Source organism: Neoarius graeffei, chromosome 6 (genome assembly GCF_027579695.1).
Source record: "Neoarius graeffei isolate fNeoGra1 chromosome 6, fNeoGra1.pri, whole genome shotgun sequence".
NCBI classification, from domain to species: Eukaryota; Metazoa; Chordata; class Actinopteri; order Siluriformes; family Ariidae; genus Neoarius; species Neoarius graeffei.
The window spans coordinates 50771089-50783672 of record NC_083574.1 but is presented as its reverse complement, the minus strand read 5'-3'; the positions used below and the strand labels follow the sequence as shown (position 1 = coordinate 50783672).

General features: G+C 40.9%; 1 protein-coding gene across 1 annotated transcript; it reads left to right on the top strand.

Moving 5' to 3' along the window:
* Positions 1 to 3568: 3568 nt before the first annotated feature.
* On the top strand, positions 3569 to 12138 carry wee1 (WEE1 G2 checkpoint kinase). The gene is made up of 10 exons (XM_060923777.1): positions 3569 to 4684; positions 6996 to 7201; positions 7501 to 7567; positions 7678 to 7850; positions 8094 to 8362; positions 9124 to 9216; positions 9302 to 9387; positions 10107 to 10277; positions 10403 to 10548; positions 10893 to 12138. The coding sequence occupies exons 1-10, from the start codon at positions 4187 to 4189 to the stop codon at positions 11047 to 11049; spliced, it is 1866 nt and encodes a 621-aa protein (XP_060779760.1). The 5' UTR covers positions 3569 to 4186; the 3' UTR covers positions 11050 to 12138.
* Positions 12139 to 12584: the final 446 nt, after the last annotated feature.

Here is a 12584-nt window from a genome sequence, read left to right as displayed (position 1 = left end):
CACCTGCCTTGGCCATTTTATGAACCCTCTCTACGACATACTTATGTAATTGCTGATTGTAGTAGTCCATCTTATTCTGTGCAATTTTTTACATATATAAAATAGAGAGGAACCAATCATTATTTGTGCAGAGATTACCATTTTTAGCACAGCAGAGACACTAATATAGTATTGTTTGCGTAAGTTGCCGGTACAAGCGTATCAAGTGCAACAGCTTTGCTGGACCATTTAAAAAGCCCAGTGTCCTTGCTGGGTTGATAAAAGTCCATCATTGGTCAGCAACCAATACACTGTGCATGGATATAGATGAACTATGATCTTGGCACCAATGACCACTGGTGTATCTAAAGCACTGGTTACCAACCCTCCAATACCAGGGTTGGGGACCTTTTAGATTAGCTCGATCAGCCATGTGGGTTTTGGTGTGTGCTGCAAAAAATGAAAAACAGTCCTAAGCTTTTAATTTTTTTTTAAAATGATGCATATCTGTTTTTAGACAACCAAATGCTCTGAAGTCACACTACACGCGCATTGTATCTTTATACCAGAACCCAGACAATTTAATTCCCTACCTTGTCACTTTTTTTTTTTTTTTAAATAGTAGGCCAACTATGTAGATGCACTTTTTAGATTCTTCAAAGCACGTATAACAGTTTGGAAGTGTTTTTTTCTTTTATGGGTGAAAATACGTCGAAACCCACATGGGTAATCTAGGGTGGCCCCATATTCCTAATATGCATAATTTATGAATGCGTTTGACCTTTTAAGCAGAAGAACTGACTTTTTGATATTTAGATGCCAGGACAATATTAGTTAACTGTATTCGTAAATTAAAGCTAAGAGAGATGAGACTGAGATGGTATGGGCACATCCTGAGAAGAGATGCAAAGCATGTTGGAAGGAGAATGTTGAGGATGGTGTCAGGCACACGAAAATGAGGAAGGCCAAAGAGGAGATACATGGATGTGGTGAGAGAGGACATGAAAGTCATAGGTGTGGTAGAGAAGGATGCGGAAGACAGGGAGCAATGGAGACAAAAGATCCACTGTGGCGACCCCTAATCAGATTGGGTGGCACAGTAGTGTAGTGGTTAGCACTGTTGCCTCATAGCAAGAAGGCTCTGGGTTCGAGCCCAGCGGCCAGCGAGGGCCTTTCTATGTGGAGTTTGCATGTTCTCCCTGTGTCTGTGTGGGTTTCCTCCGGGTGCTCTGGTTTCCCCCACAGTCCAAAGACAGGCAGGTTAGGCTAATAGGCCATTTGCAGGAATTGGTCACGTGTCAGTTTTCTCCATAGCAACAAGGCCGTGGTGGGCAAGCTAACTTGACATTCCTTGACAACCATAAGAGTTTGACTGGCGATGCAAAGCAATCCATTTCTATAATAGCTGTTTTTACCTTTTCTACTGTCTTTTTTGACCCGAATTTACGTTTGTACTTGGAAAAAGTTTGTGGTTTTAACTTCTGTCGTAAGTTAAAGTGAATCATTGGCTGTAAAAGGGTTTTTTGGACTCAAGTTGGTCGCCGCCGAAAGAAATTCATGTACGAAATGGCGGATTTCTCAGGTATGTTTATAACTTTTAATTTCTCCTTTTCTACCTTTATCATTCGCTTAATGTGTGAAGGTTCTTGAAAATCTCATCTCATCTCATTATCTCTAGCCGCTTTATCCTTCTACAGGGTCGCAGGCAAGCTGGAGCCTATCCCAGCTGACTACGGGCGAAAGGCGGGGTACACCCTGGACAAGTCGCCAGATCATCACAGGGCTGACACATAGACACAGACAACCATTCACACTCACATTCACACCTACGGTCAATTTAGAGTCACCAGTTAACCTAACCTGCATGTCTTTGGACTGTGGGGGAAACCGGAGCACCCGGAGGAAACCCACGCGGACACGGGGAGAACATGCAAACTCCGCACAGAAAGGCCCTCGCCGGCCACGGGGCTCGAACCCAGGACCTTCTTGCTGTGAGGCGACAGCGCTAACCACTACACCACCGTGCCGCCGTTCTTGAAAATAAATACAGATATATAAATACAGATATATCCGCCATTTCGCATGTGAATTTCTTTCGGCGGCGACCAACTTGAGTCCAAAAAACACTTACGGCCAATGATTCGCTTTAACTTATGACAGAAGTTAAAACCACAAACTTTTTCCAAGTACACATGAAAATCCGGGTCAAAAAAGACAGTAGAAAAGGTAAAAACGGCTATTATAGAAATGGATTGCTTCGCATCACCAGTCAAACTCTTATGGTTGTCAAGGAATGTCAAGTTAGCTTGGGGCTTGTTGCTGTGGGGAAAATTGACACGTGACCAATTCCTGCAAATGGCCTATGGGTGGCTCTAAATTGACCGTAGGTGTGAATGGTTGTTTGTCTTTGAGTCAGCCCTCTGATGACCTGGCGACTTGTCCAGGGTGTACCCTGCTTCTTGCCCGTAGTCAGCTGGGATAGGCTCCAGCTTGCCTGCGACCCTGTAGAACAGGATAAAGCGGCTACAGCTATGGATGCCTTTCAGATTTTAAGTTTAGGTCATAAAAAGAATTTTCCCTGATACCCAATTATTTTTGTTTAGTGGACTGAAAGCTACTGAATTTGAATCACAGACTTCCAATTTGATTGTTTTTTTCTTTTTTAATAGAAAAATTAATGAATTCTACGCTATTTTTCCTGCTTCACCATGACCCAATTCAAGATACTACATTATGCATCACATGGTGGGCTTTCACCGTTTGCGCAAAGCATTGTGGGATACAACTTTGAAACAGGAGAGGGAAATGGAGGACGTGAGCGTGCGAATGAAACGTGAAAGACCGACTACAGTAGCAGAAAGCAAGAAGAAAAGACGTTAGGTTGCGAAGGAAAGGAAACGCAGGACCAAACTAATAAATATTGGCGGTCAGCGAGCACCTCGGTGTGATCAGCTGTTCTTTTAGCAACAGTTTAAAAAAAATAAAAAGTGGCCTGAACGCTTTTTTGGAAGAAGCAGCATGTAACTGTCAGTGCACGGCCAAGGTAAACCTGTAGATGGCAGCAGTGCAGCACTGGATGCCAGCTGACGTAAAACCCAAAAGAAGAAACAGGTAAACGTACGCATGCGCACACCGGACTTCCTCTGTCTGCTTGACTGAGTTCATACATTTGTTGGGCAATCCCCTGAACTCACATAACTTCCCAGCTACAGAATGGCCTGGGTTTTTTTTTTTCCACAATGACCAAATTTCAGAGGGACCTAAATTTAACCGATTTTATGAAATCAAAAGGCCGTATAGCTTTAAGTTTTAAACGACCTTTGTTTTCCTAACGAATAATTATAATATTACAGGTTCTTACTTTTTGCAAAGTACCACTGTGCGAGTGAAAAACTAATCCGCATGTCTAAAATCAAATTTTCATGACAAAACATGGCCTCTGGTCAACTCAGAGATCATTGACTCGCATCCTTGTCCAATCCGGCCAGGTTACAAAAGACCCCCTCGATGACGTTGGCGTTCTGGAACCGCCCATCATTCAAACTTGATGGTGCGCTCTGATTGGTTGACAGTGAGTCAGTTGACCAACAGGCGCGGGAAGACTTTGACCACGCTTGTTGTTAGGTGGGAGGAGCAGCAGCAGCAACAGGTTCGAGCTACTTTCATAAACAAAATTGTCTTAAATCGGTGTAATTTTTGAAGATTTTGGTTTTGACCTTTTAACGTCGCGTTGGTTTTTGTGAACATTAGGTTACGTTTTTAGCGCATTGAGCTGACTTAAGAGACTCGGAGAATGAGTTGTTTTGTTTTAAATTAAAAAAAAAAACTTAGCCGTTTTGGTGTTTCGTAGTAACAAATCACCTTACTTCTCAGTAAGAGCTTGTTTAATTCGGTTGTGTGGATATTGGAGTTTAAACTGGACTGTATTGTCGTCGTTTGACGGCAGAAGACCCGCAGAATTGTTGTTATTTGTGACTAAAAGGACCGGTCTAAGGGAAGTTGTGTTTAGCTAAGTGGCTAGCTAGTTCCAGGAGTCGTTACGCCTCTACTGGGAGCTCAGATTCCCCGGTAGCTAAAGTTAAGTAGGTCGTGTTTGTTTGATATGCTTAGCTTGTTTCGTTCAGTTTATTTTCTTTAGACGGATAATTTGATTAGCGTTAACGCCTGTGTTGGGTTTATATCTTTGTGTTTCCTTCTGGCCGAGAAAATGAGTTTCGGCTGCCGACGGCACGGAGACTTCTCTCCAAACCTTCGGCCGATTCGCCAGAAATTGCACTTTTCAAACAGCGATGGCGAAGATGACAGTATCGAGGAGGCTAATAACAGTACCGGCGCTGAGTCCGGTTTTACCGAGCTGGATTCTCCGGTATCCCTGCGGCGAAACAGCACGGAGAAGAGAGCCGACGAGCTGAGCAGCAGCCCGCTGAGCCGAACCAGAGAAGAAGAAGAAGACGACGACGACGCCGAGTCTTGGGACGAGGAAGGTTTCGGTTCTCCGTCTCACCTCAGAGTGAGCTTTTGTGGAGCAAAGATCCCATCACCGAGAAAAAGTCCTCGCGCTTACGACAGCTCGCCGGAGAGGAGGACGACGTGCATTCAGGACGACGTGGAGGGCTCGAGCTTCCCCATTCCTGACTGTCCGGATACCCCGCCCCATAAAACCTTCAGAAAACTGCGGCTGTTCGACACCCCACACACTCCAAAGGTCCGTACCGCACTTACTGTAAAATAAAGGCACTAAAGAACAACTTCTGTAGCGTTTAAACCCTGTTTTTATTCGTAGAAAATGCTAAACAGGGCAGAATGTAATGATTAGATAGCATACACCGTCTGTGTTTCCCATGAAAAGTCACACTTTTATTTACCACCACAAGTTGTAAAATGAATAGAAAATATAGTCAAGACATTTTTCTGGCCATTTTGAGCATTTAATCGACCCCACAAATGTGATGCTCCAGAAACTCAATCTGCTCAAAGGAAGGTCAGTTTTATAGCTTCTCTAAAGAGCTCAACTGTTTTCAGCTGTGCTAACATGATTGTACAAGGGTTTTCTAATCATCCATTAGCCTTCTGAGGCAATGAGCAAACACACTGTACCATTAGAACACTGGAGTGAGAGCTGCTGGAAATGGGCCTCTATACACCTATGGAGATATTGCACCAAAAACCACACATTTGCAGCTAGAATAGTCATTTAGCACATTAGCAATGTATAGAGTGGATTTCTGATTAGTTTAAAGTGATCTTTATTGAAAAGAACAGTGCTTTTCTTTCAAAAATAAGGACATTTCAAAGTGACCCCAAACTTTTGAACGGTAGTGTATGACCTAAAACATCAGATTTTCACACAAGTCCTAAAAGTAGATAAAGAGACCCCAGTTAAACAAACGAGACAAAAATATCATACTTGGTCACTTATTTATTGATGATAAATGATCCATATATCATGTCTGTGAGTGGCAAAAGTATGAAGGATCAGCAGTTAATTTGAAGGTGTGAGTGGGCATCCCGTTTTATTTAAAGAACAGGGATCTGTTAAAGTCTGATCTTCACAACACACGTTTGTGGAAGCGTATCAAAAGAGATTTCTGAGGACCTCAGAAAAAGTGTTGTTGATGCTCATCACGCTGGAAAAGGTTACATCTCGAAAGAGTTTGGACTCCACCAATCCACAGTCAGATAGATAGCTTGTAAACAAATGGAGGAAATTCAAAACTATCGTTACCCTTCCCAGGAGTGGTCGACCAACAAAGATCACTCCAAGAGCAAGGTGTGTAATAGTTGGCGAGGTCACAAAGGACCTCAGGGAAACTTCTAAGCAACTGAAGGCCTCTCTGACATTGGCTAATATTCATGAGTCCACCATCAGGAGAACACTGAACAACAATGGTGTGCATGGCAGGGTTGCAAAGAGAAAGCCACTGCTCTCCAAAAAGAACATTGTTGCTCATCTGCAGTTTGCTAAAGATCACGTGGACAAGCCAGAAGGAAAAATGTTTTGTGGACGGATGAGACCAAAATAGAACTTTTTGGTTTAAATGAGAAGCGTTATGTTTGGAGAAAGGAAAGCACTACATTCCAGCATAAGAACCTTATCCCATCTGTGAAACATGGTGGTAGTAGTGTCATGGTTTGGGCCTGTTTTGCTGCATCTGGGCCAGGACGGCTTGCCATCATTGATGGAACAATGAATTCTGAATTATACCAACAAATTCTAAAGGAAAATGTCAGGACATCTGTCCATGAACTGAATCTCAAGAGAAGGTGGGTCATGCAGCAAGACAACGACCCTAAGCACACAAGTCATTCTACCAAAGAATGGTTAAAGAAGATTAAAGTTCATGTTTTGGAATGACCAAGTCAAAGTCCTGACCTTAATCCAATCAAAATGTTGTGGAACAACCTGAAGCGAGCAGTTCATGTGAGGAAACCCACCAATATCCCAGAGTTGAAGCTTTTCTGTCCGGGGGAATGGGCTAAAATTCCTCCAAGCCGGTGTGCAGGACTGATCAACAGTTACCGGAAACGTTTAGTTGCAGTTATTGCTGCATAGGGGCCACACCAGATACTGAAAGCAAAGGTTCACATACTTTTGCCACTCACAGATATATAATATTGGATCATTTTCCTCAATAAATAAATGACCAAGTATTATAATTTTGTTTCTTTTGTTTAACTGGGTTCTCTTTATCTACTTTTAGGACTTGTGTGAAAATCCGATGATGTTTTAGGTCATATTTATGCAGAAATATAGAAAATTCCAAAGGGTTCACAAACTTTCAAGCACCACTGTATATTAGGCTGTAGTTTCTTCCTCCAGATGAGGGACTTTTGAGCTCAGTGAGCCAGTAGCTATTAACTAACTGTACAGGTTACATCATGTTTAACATGCAGTGAATCATCTCACTGGTTATAGCAGCAGCTCACAGCTTTGTCCATGTTTTGCATGATTTAACCTGAAGGAGTGGTTTACATATTTCAAGGATTGATTATTATTCTTTACATCTCTTTTGCAGAGTTTGCTGTCCAGAGCAAGGACTTCAGCCTCTGCAAGCAGGAGAGTCGCGCTTTTCAAGAATGTGGATTCCAGAGGAAAGGCGAGTCTCGACAGAAGGCGAAACCAAACCCCTCTAGTGAACATTAACCCCTTCACCCCGGATTCAGTGGTCGTCCAGTCATCAACTCAACAAAGAAACCACAGAAAGCGCTCTCACTGGAATGAGTAAGCTCTTTGGCTTGGTTCTAACGGCTTTGGTTGTTATTTACACGTTTGTATTAACTTTTGGAGTTTAAAAAAGTTAATACAAAACTTTTGACTTTAAATCTTTAGATGAGTTTATTTGAGTTGAGTTATTTGCAGTGAGGTTCGTTAAATCCGTTTACTGCTCAGGTTGTGCGTCAACACACTGGCAAGAAACCAGATCCTCATGGACGCTCACTCCTCAACCACACCATGTGCTTCCCCCAGACCTCTCTGGTGTCTGATGTGATGATAATTCATCTTCTCTGTCTGTGTTGTAGCTCCTGTGGAGACAACATGGAGCCAAGTGATGCTGAGATTGAGGACGAAATTATTCCACCTTCAAAGGTAGTTTTTTTTTTTTTGTTTTTTTTTTTAAGTTTAGACAAAAAACCCATTGTTTTTTGTGTATGTTGGGGTAATGTCGTCTAATTGTAATTTAAAAAAATTATCTACAGAGAATTACGATGATGGAGAGTAACATGGTGTCCAGATATACATCAGAGTTCCATGAACTAGAGAAGATTGGTTCTGGACAGTTTGGCTCGGTGTACAAATGTGTGAAAAGACTAGATGGCTGCATCTATGCAGTCAAGCGTTCCAAGAAGCCTTTGGCAGGATCTGTGGATGAGTAAGTAATAATTACTGATATCGACTACATTCTACAGACTTTGAAGATAAAGTTCATTTATCTTTTTATCGCTATACTGATTGCAGTGGCTTGTTTATTATCCATAATCTGCTCCCTAATAAAGTTGCTTTGTGACTGGTTATTGTTAAAGCGGTTGTGCGAATTTAATTCGTACATGGTTTAATAGACTGGAAGTTTCTCAGTGTCCGTTCATTTATTTATTTGTTTATTTGCAACTAACAGGCAAAATGCACTTCGTGAAGTCTATGCACATGCAGTTCTTGGACAGCACCCTCATGTGGTGAGATATTATTCTGCCTGGGCTGAAGACGACCACATGCTGATCCAGAATGAGTACTGCAACGGCGGCACCTTGTCTGATGTTATTGCTGAGAACTACAGACGTATGCACTTTCTGTCTGAGCTAGAACTGAAGGACTTGCTCCTGCAGGTGTCCCGTGGGCTCAAGTACATCCACTCGACAGCACTTGTGCACATGGACATTAAGCCAAGTGAGTTCTTCTCATCAGATACTTTTAAGATTAATGGGAAATGTCTTGTTGCTTTATTATTATTTAAAAAAAAGCATTTTTCCCCTTGTGTATTTATATATTTAAAAAAAAAAGTTTATGATGCACCCTACATAGTAGGGTGCATCATGTTGTGTGAAAAAGGGGTGTGGTACTAGAGGCTTGTTAACTGCTTGTCGTGAACCTGTATGCAGATTTGGCATCTAACCCATATTTGCAATTTAAGGGAAGAGCTTCATTAGTGTTTCGTGTTGATACTAGAAGAAGAAAATGTTCTTCTGTATTTTGCACTTACCACCACACACACAGAGTTTTGTACATGTGCAGTTAATTCGCACAGTCCACCCAGACACAAAAGCTGGGTACTGTGTGGACCGTCTGTGCAGACTGTGTGTATGATGAAATTTGCATCATGGACACCGTGCATGCACGATCAGCGGACCACATCCACTGAAGTGTACTTGAGCTTTCATGGCCATATAGAAAACTGGGCATTCAGTACTACGAACTACTCTAAAATGTTTTTCTTAAATGCATCTCGGAGTGGCTTCTGTAGGGGTTTTTTTTTTTTTTTCCCCCCTTCCCCTTTCTATATTTATTGCATATTTTTATGAATTACGAAGTGATGTTGTAATTAAGTCTTATTACATTTTAATACATGGTATTTATTTAAATGTTGACGCTGAAGTATAGAACCATGAATGTGCAAATACACGAGTTCTGTTTTTATGTATTTGTTTCAGGTAATATATTTATTTCAAGGAAATCTGCAGTGAGTAGTGAATTTGAAGATGAGGAGGAGGATGGGCCCAGCACTAATGTGATATACAAAATAGGTATGCACACACTGCCTACGATTTTACATGCAATATACAGTTCTGTTAAATTGCAAATTAACTGACAGCCTATTATTATTATTAGGTGACCTAGGCCATGTGACCAGGGTGACGAACCCACAAGTTGAGGAGGGTGACAGTAGATACCTGGCTAATGAAGTTCTTCAGGAGGTAAAACAATGGTTTTCTTTCAGAGCAAAATTTCTATAGAGGTCATTTTGAGGTAGGATTCATATGTAAGCAGTGATGTAAACATTTTTGCTCACAGGTTAACACTGTTTTGTGATATTTGGAGAGCTTTTTGAACACCCTGTTTCAGATTAGTCTCCCTTTGCTGTTATAATAACCTTCATTCTTCTGGGAAGCCTTTACAATTGGTTTTGGAACATGGCTGTGGGGATTTATCCATTCATCCGCAAGAGTATTAGTGAGGTCAGGCGAGGAGCCCTGGGGCACAGTCAGCATTCTAGTTCATCCCAAAGGACTTAAATTAGATTGAGCCAAGGGCTTTGTGTAGGTTACTTGAGTTCTTCTACACCAAAATTGGTAAATGAATGTCTTCATGCACTTGTGTACAGGGGTGTTGTTCTGCTGGAACCTGTTTGTGCTATCCCTCTTAATTCCAGTGAAGGGGAAATTGTAATGTAATTGTGCTTCCAATTTTGTGGCATTAGTTTGGGGGAAGGTGTGATGGTCATGTGCACAAACTTTTGGTTATATAGTGCATCAGTGAACTCAAAACCTTAACTATGCAGAGTCGTCTTGAATGTTTGTCGAGGTTTTAGCTAACCAAGCCATTAAACACATTCCACGTCGATTATGATTGTGCACTGGTGGATGGTGGTGTTTTAGCTTGCTTGATGTATTGAGTATATTGTTGTTCCTTTCAGGACTATAGTAACCTGACAAAATCAGACATCTTTGCTTTGGCTCTGACGGTTGTCAGTGCATCTGGAGCTGAGCCTCTGCCAACCAACGGAGAACAATGGCACAAAATCCGACAAGGAATCCTACCCCATATTCCACAAGTGCTCTCTCAAGAATTTTTAAGCCTTTTAAAGGTAAATAAATATATATATTTTTGAATGAATTAGTGCAGTAACTGTAAATGTGTTTTCCCCCTTTAATTTTTAAAATGGTAGTTTCCTGCTTACTTCAGTAAATACATTTTTATAATTTCTTATAGCTTATGATTCATCCTGACCCCACACGCCGTCCATCGACCTCCGACCTCATTAGACACCCTGTTCTGCTGACCACCTCCAGGATGAATGCTGATCAGTTGCGTGTGGAACTTAATGCAGAGAAGTTCAAGAATGCCCTACTCCAAAAGTATGTGATTTGCTGCAAAGCTGTATTATAAATTGCTTAGTTTTAACAGGTCTTGTTTGACAGACTGATGTCTCATTTGGTTTTTGAGTCTGTGTATGTAAGCTTCATGAGATCAAATGAGTCATTGTAGGTCTTGCAATTGATTTATTTTAAAATCACATTTTTCATTTACTTGTTTTAAAAACCTGAATAACCGCGAACCACCACTTAGAGTTCATCTTGGCTGTTAAGTTTTAATGCTTAGAAGAAATGTTAAACAGTTAAGTGTAATGTGAAGCTTTGTATTAATAGTTTAAAAAGTCTGACGATGTAAATTACAATTTTTTTCTCTTACCCCCCCCAAGGGAACTGAAAAAAGCCCAGCTTGCCAAAGCTGCAGCAGAGGAGAGAGTTCTGTCCATAGATAGAGTCCTGACACGTTCCACAATCCAGTCTGGTTCCAGAAGCTCTCGGCTTATTGGGAAAAAGATGAACCGTTCTCTCAGCCTCACAATTTACTGAATGGACCGTCAAATTAATCAATTTGACAAAGACTCTCTCCGTGGGAGGAACATTGGTGCTGTATTACATTTCACATGGAGGCTGGTTTGACTATTCCTGTTTGGACAGCTTGCATCGTCTCATGACTGTTTGTGCTTACACTATTCTGATACAAGCGAGATGGTTTTGAAATGGGGAAAAAAAACAAACCACTTTCAGCAACTGAAAATCTCCGTTAAAACATCTATCACTTTGTACTGGCCATAGACTGCTTTTAATTGCATGGTTGAGTGAGTTCCTTTTACAGAATTTCAGTTTTGCATACGTCATGTGTAGATATTTCTTAAGGGAGAAAGCTTCCTTATTTTGTTTTTCTTTGCTCTTCTCCAACTTTCACAAAAGGAGGTCTGCATGTTGGTCATAGCCATGGAGGTACTATGAACCCATGTGAATACCTGATTATCTGAATATTCCAGACCTAAGACTTGTGCACCTTACTGCCTGTAAAATGCCTTATGTTGAGCAACGAAGGTTGGGCCCTATGTGTCAATTACCGTTAAACCGAGCACTTTGGAGGCAATGGGGAACTCGCCAGAAAGCCTGCTGCTATTCATGTTTGTCCATTTGCAGTTATGGTTGGAAAAATATGATCTACATTTTTATCTTTTTTTTTTTTTCTCATTTCAAGCACAGATTTCTTTTGCTATCCAAACACTTCAGAATAATTTCCTTTGAATGTGTTGTTCTTTACATAAATCACATGTATGCATTTGGGTTTTTTTTCATGTAGAAAAGGTGTAGAATTTCAGATGTACATAGGATTTGGTTACATTTAGAAACTGCAACATTTTAAGCTAAATTTATATCACCAGTCCAAATATTTGACTGGACTGAAAAGACTTCCATTTCAGTATCAAGCCTGTTTGTAGCATTAAATTGCATACTTTTTAAAAAAAAAACACCTTGCAGTATCAGTTAAGAAGTCAATATTTTATTGTCTGCTACTGTTTTGTCATTGGGGTACTCTTTCTTTTCCCTCCTGGATTTTGTTCTACAGAACATCACCTTTGCTGTAAATATGTTCTTTTTAATAAAATAGATTAACACATGGGGGCGTTTTTTGTCCGTGCAGACTGGGTAGAGTCGAGCAGCTTGTACTGTATATAGTGGTAGTGCATGAAATAATGGACGTCTGCATATCTCACAACATTTATCCAAATATTTTTCAGCCAAGAGCCCAACTACATGGTTATTTCTTAGGTTTTATTTCAAGCAAGCAACGTAGTGTCCTGATTTTACCTCCAAATTAAGCACAGTTTTCAGTAACTATAATGAAATAAAAATGAAAGGAGTGTTTAAGGGGTGAGGAATGTAGGAGAATCTTAGGGTTTCCAAGACTCTAAAAACCACCATCAGATGCCACCTCCATGCCAACAGATTATTCAGAAGGTATGGCAGGCAAAAGCCTTTTCTGTCAGTTAACCACAAGCATGAAGTCTGAAGTTTGTGAAATTGACTGGAACCATGTTCTATGGTTTGATGTAACAAAAATTTGA